This window comes from Nerophis ophidion, linkage group LG03, assembly GCF_033978795.1.
Source record: "Nerophis ophidion isolate RoL-2023_Sa linkage group LG03, RoL_Noph_v1.0, whole genome shotgun sequence".
Taxonomy (NCBI): Eukaryota; Metazoa; Chordata; class Actinopteri; order Syngnathiformes; family Syngnathidae; genus Nerophis; species Nerophis ophidion.
This window is the reverse complement of record NC_084613.1, coordinates 30,405,480-30,411,584: the sequence shown is the minus strand read 5'-3', so window position 1 is coordinate 30,411,584 and position 6,105 is coordinate 30,405,480. Positions and strand designations below refer to the sequence as shown.

The window sequence follows — 6,105 nt, the reverse complement described above, 5'->3', positions numbered from 1 at the left end:
CAAAATGCCCCTGAGACAAAAAGGATTTATTTGCGAGAGGTAACTTAGAAACAATAGTAGCTTGTTAAATCATCTTGTCTTTTATTAATTATGTATATATTTTTTATATGTATTTATTTTCCTTACAAAACTGAGGTGTGGAAACATGAAGGGCTGTAACATAAATGTCCTACCACTTGGTATTGCTATAACAGCAAAAAACAAACAAACAAAAAAAAAATGTATGATACTAATACTGTATGTGCATGTATACGTGTCCACCGTATTTAATACTATTTTGTCTGTCGGTGTGTTGCATGCCTGCCACGTGAGCTACAAAAGTGTCCTGTACATACATGGTAAAATACATACAAATATTCACAAAATAAGCACTACATTACTATATTCCTGCTAACAGAAATGGTTATAGACAGGATCATAGTATAAATGCAAAACACTTTGTTGTCACTTATATCTAAGGTCATGGTTTTCAAGACCACTGTTTTAGCAGTTTGTATTTACACACTGTGGAGGCCCAAAATTTGGACACACCTTCTCATTTCAATGCCTTGTCTTTATTTTTATGACTATTTACATTGTCGAATGTCACTGAAGGCATCAAAACTATGACACCTGTGAAGTGAAAACCATTTCGGGTGAGTGGCTACCTCTTGAAGCTCATTGAGAGAATGCCAAGAGTGTGCAAAGCAGTAATCAGAGCAGAGGGGGGCTATTTTGAAGAAACTGAATTATAAAACATGTTTTCAGTTATTTCACCTTTTTGTTACATACATAACTCCACATGTGTCCATTCATAGTTTTGATGCCTTCAGTGACAATCTACAATGTGAATAGTCATGAAAATAAAGAAAACACATTGAATGAGAAGGTGTGTCCAAACTTTTGGACACAACTTTTTATATATGCATATATTTTAAAGGAATACACTGTTTCACATAGAGAAATATGCAGGGGTTGCATGTACCAAATGTACAGCACATCTTAGTGAAGTGAATTAACAACAAAGTACAAAATACTTTCTCAAGTTTATATAAAGAGCAGGTCACTCATATACTACTACAAAAATAGTGTTTGAATGCTGCAGGCAGAGGTCATTCACTTATATTTTTTTATCATATTGTTAACAAACAGCAATGCATATAACAGAGTGATATACTACTGTCACGTTCCACAATCACTGGAACAGCAAGATGGACAGATTGTCTTTTAATTACAGGAGCAACAACCTTTCTTTGTTTTTTAATCTACAGAAGTATCGCTCCACCTGAATGTACAACACTGACCATGTTTTTTTTGTTGTTGATAAAATTAAAAAATAAATGATATTTCATATAAACAAACTTGCTGAACTATATAGCTGTTCTATATAATAAACAACATAACTCAAACAATGGAGGTTAATTTGTGTCTTTATTACAAAAGGTTTTTTTTGTATTTTTTTTTTTTTTTTACGTCAAATAATGCTGACAATTTGCTAGAATTAACGCGTGAACACGTATGAGTTTTATTTAAATATTCTGTTTTTTACAATACAGTGTTTTAAATTCATTGTATAAAAATACATTTAAAAAAAAAACAGTGTGGTGGCGAACACCATAGGTGTATACAGCACCCCCTGCAACCCCAAAAGGGACAAGCGGTAAAAAATGGATGGATGGAATATACGGAGAGCTATTAACCAAGACGGAGGTATTTCCGGGTCGAAAGGGACAAGGACGTCACTAGTGTCTTGCTGTAACTGTCAAACTAGTGACTTCCTTGTCCCCTTTGACCTGGAATCGAAAATACCTCCTTGGTAAATAGCTCTCTCTCTCTTTCTCTCTCTCTCTCTCTTGCTCTCTCTCTTTTCCTATTATGATCACCACAGGGTATAAAAAAAATCAGTGCAGAAATATTATTCGCTTCTTTGTCTCAAAACCAGCCGATGAGGTTATTTAGTCTTAAATTACCGGAAGTGGGTCTTGAGTTTTAAAGCAACAAACATTTCTGTACTGAGTTTTTCTGCACTTAATTTGTTTTGCCCAATTTTTTTTCACTGATTTTTTATAAATGGAATTTTTTTACACTAAATTTTTTTACACTTATTTTTTTTCACTGAGTTGTTATACACTAAATTATAGTCGCAGCAATTTTTTTATTACAATTTTTTTTTTCACTGAATTTTTTTACAGATAATTTTTTTTTTACATATAATTTTTATCAGATTAAATTGTCAGCATCATTTACTGTAAAAAAAATTTTGTTCACAAATTTCAAATGCAAAAATTCAGATACATGAATTCTCTGTCCAAAAAAAGCTTTGGTAACAAAGACACAAATGAACTTCCATACTCAAACCAGTCTTATCGGGCAAGATTTTCTACAGTCAGACAGGAGACCAAGAAACGACTTGAACAAAAATACACACACAAAAATATATATTGATGTACATTGGTTTCCAACAATTTGTTATTAATGATCTGCAGTTCCTGCCACAGAGCCAACTGTGATATATATAGTTGGATATAATATATTATAAATGATCAACTCAACATTGTTACAAGTATTAGTCAGCTAAGGTAACAGTCTGTCATCACCACCTTTCACCGTTAATCAAAATTACAATTTTATTTGATGTGACCAAATGAGGCACAATAGCTTGTGTTTCTTTATATATTGTGAGTTTTTTTTTGTCCTGGATGCTGTCAGTATAAAAATAGTCTATGGTGCAAAAAATTTGGGAACATCTGTTGCAGAGCAGATATGAAGTGACGAACCCCTTGTTGTTTTGGTTTAGGAAGCATAGAGATGGTTCGGTTACCACGCCACGTCTTTGTTTGCACATAACCTTTGTGTTGGCTGTTCTCTGTTTTCTTCTTCTTCGACTTTTTTTTTTTTTTTTTTTTTTTACCTGATTTGATGCATTTTTTTACAATGCTACATTAGCTGCAGACAATTGTGGATGAAACACAAAGCAGAATAATGTCATTGGTCACACGGACATGAACGTGACAAACTTCAGTGACCTCGGTTATTATGCTGTAAAGGAAAACTATACAACAAAAGACATGTTCTGTGTTATTAAACCACCTTGTAAACATCTACTGTACAGAAGAGCAAATATCATAAGCATGTACAACTACTGTATGTAAAAGTGGGTGTGTGCAACGGTGCATGTGAACTGATATAATGTGGAATATCAACAGAGAAGATAACATGGAGTAATCCCCTTCTTCCCCCCTTCAGTTGGGCACTTTGGGCTCAATTCGGAGCGAGGCTTCATACATGCTCTCTTCATCCAGGACACAGCTCCTATCCAGCAGGTACTGGGCTACCTGGAGCACAAGTTCAAGATAGCAAATGAAAATAATAAATGATAAATGGGTTGTACTTGTATTGCGCTTTTCTACCTTCAAGGTACTCAAAGCGCTTTGACATTACTTCCACATTTACCCATTCACACACACATTCACACACTGATGGAGGGAGCTGCCATGCAAGGCGCCAACCAGGACCCATCAGGAGCAAGGGTGAAGTGTCTTGCTCAGGACACAACGGACGTGACGAGGTTGGTACTAGGTGGGATTTGAACCACTCTACCACTGCGCCACGCCGTCCCTTCAATGTCACTTTTACTTATATGTGACATACCCGAATCTATTTATTCTACGTAGACTCAACTACAAACTGCTTAAGTTGTTCTATGGCTGTCTTTTTCAACATTGGAGCCTTAGTGTCGATATCAATGTTGAGCCGATGTCAGCGCATCAAACATGATTTTACTATTTTGTAGTGTGAAATGTAAGAAAATAATTAAACAAGTGAAATCACTTAAACGAGGAACAATGGCAGGTATGAAAAACACTAATTTATTGTAACTTATCGGTAACAGTCTTTAATAGGGCAGTGGTCCCCAACCTTTTTGTATCCGCGGACCGGTCAACGCTTAATAATTTGTCCCGCGGCCCGGGGCGGGGTCCTTTTTTTTCTTTTCTTCTTTGTCATAAAAGAGGAACGTTTTTGTCATGAAAAAGGGAGGTTTTTGTACTAATTGTAAGTGTATATCGTGTTTTTTATGTTGATTTAATAAAAAAAATTACACTTTTTTTTTTTTAATAAAAAATTATTCTGCGGCCCGGTACCAATCGGGCTACGGCCCGGTACCGGGCCACGGCCCGGTGGTTGGGGACCAGTGTAATAGGGCCATATTATGAATCTTTTTTTCTACATTTTAAAACACTTCCTTGTGGTCTACATCAGTGTTCCCCAACATTTTTGTATCCGCGGACCGGTCAACGTTTAATAATTTGTCCCGAGGCCCGGGGGGATCCTTTTTGTTTTTTTTCTTTGTCATGAAAAAGGGACTAATGGTAAGTGTATTTTGTGTTTTTTATATTGATTTAATAAAATAAAAAACAACAAACAAACAAACTATTTTTACATTTTTAATTTTTTAAATAAAAATTTCTTCTGCGGCCCGGTACCAATCGGGTCACGGCCCGGTGGTTGGGGACCACTGGTCTACATATCATGTATTGATGGTTCTTTGGTGAACATTCGGCATACATATGCATATGTTATACAGACCGTCTCTTCAGGACGTGCCGTTTTGTGGGTGATCTTATAACCTTCGTCTTTTGTTAGGGTCGGCACCAACCCATTTTAGTTTTTAAATGCATAAAAGAACCACATAATTTTTTTTTTTTTTGCATCAAGGCTTTTTGACTTTGTCAGGAACCTCTATTTCAATATATATATATATATATATATATATATATATATATATATATATATATATATATATATATATATTTTTTTTTTTTTTGTATTTTTTTTTAAATTTATTTATAAATTTATTTTTATTTTTAATTTTTAATTTTTTTTTTCCCACTAAATTATAAAATGTTCTGGTTGAAATTATGATCTTGGTGTTTTTAGGGTCGGTTTCGACCCAGTTATAAAACTAAGATTACAAATAATTAGAGCCAAAACTAAACACACTGACAGCCTGCTCCTCTCCCAATCATGTGAGCTTTTAGGAGAATCTCATTTTACCTTGTTATACAGCACAAAAACAAACAAATGTTCGGACATGCGAGGTCAATTCAGTATGGAGTTTGTGACTTGCAGAGTGCACATCTCCAATTTACAGCATGCAAAAATGAAAAAAAGATTTACAGTGAGAGAAGTTCTGGATAGTATTTTTGGTGAAAATGAGGGAGAAGACACATTTATACGATTCTCTTGAGGTTAATTTTACCAATTTTTAAAAATTGAATTCGAGGAGTATACCGTATTTCCTTGAATTGCCGCCGGGCATATAGTATGCGCCTGCCTTGAATAACTGCAGGGTAAAACTTGCGTCGCAAAATAATTAGCGCATGCTTAGTATTACCGCCTGGTCAAACTCGTGACGTCACGAGTGACACTTATCCTGTCATCATTTTCAAAATGGAGGAGGCTGATTTCAATACCGTTAATTTGAAATCGCATAAATGGAAGAAGATTAAGGCTATTCAGTAGGATTTAAGGTCCAAGCTTACATCAAACTCAAATTTTTACTGCATGCCTTTGGTAAGTGCCGGAGTGAGAAGAGGTTTTGTAAATAATTAGCGCATACTGACTTTTACCGCATCCCTCTGGTAAGCGCAGGAGTGAGAAGACGTTTTAAATTCAATAGCGCCCGGGCGGCAATTCAAGGAAATTCGGTACTGACAAAAAAAAAGGCCCAATTGCCCACACCAAAAATATTAAACCAATGTTTTCATGGATAAGGAAGCCTAACAAGGTAACCAAGAGATGATAAACAAATCGGATGATAGATAATTATTTTTAGTGTATTTTACAGCTGATTTAAGACATGGGTCAAAACCGACCCGTTAACATAAGAGATGGTAACAGAAAGCTAACACAAGAGGAAGGTTAAGTGCCTCCACTTTGACAGCGTCTTCTCCCCGTCAGCCATGTTGTAGTTTTTAGCTCTTCCATATACACTCTACTGACAGATATAAATTGGAACTATACACTACTTTCTATTAGAAATGGCAACAGTGGAGGATGCATGTGCGAGCCAGTCGCCCTCACAACAAGAGAATAAAGAAAAAAAAACTTTATTGACTACAATGT

General features: G+C 35.4%; 1 protein-coding gene across 2 annotated transcripts in view; it reads right to left on the bottom strand.

The window, feature by feature from the left end:
• Positions 1-5: 5 nt before the first annotated feature.
• Positions 6-6,105, bottom strand: part of rasgrf1 (Ras protein specific guanine nucleotide releasing factor 1) — an 81,311-nt gene continuing 75,211 nt past the window's right edge. For both annotated transcript variants that reach the window (XM_061894816.1, XM_061894817.1), the window contains one exon: positions 6-3,314. In XM_061894816.1, the coding sequence (XP_061750800.1) occupies positions 3,222-3,314 (93 nt within the window). In that variant the 3' untranslated portion in view covers positions 6-3,221. The remainder of the gene's footprint in view (positions 3,315-6,105) is intronic.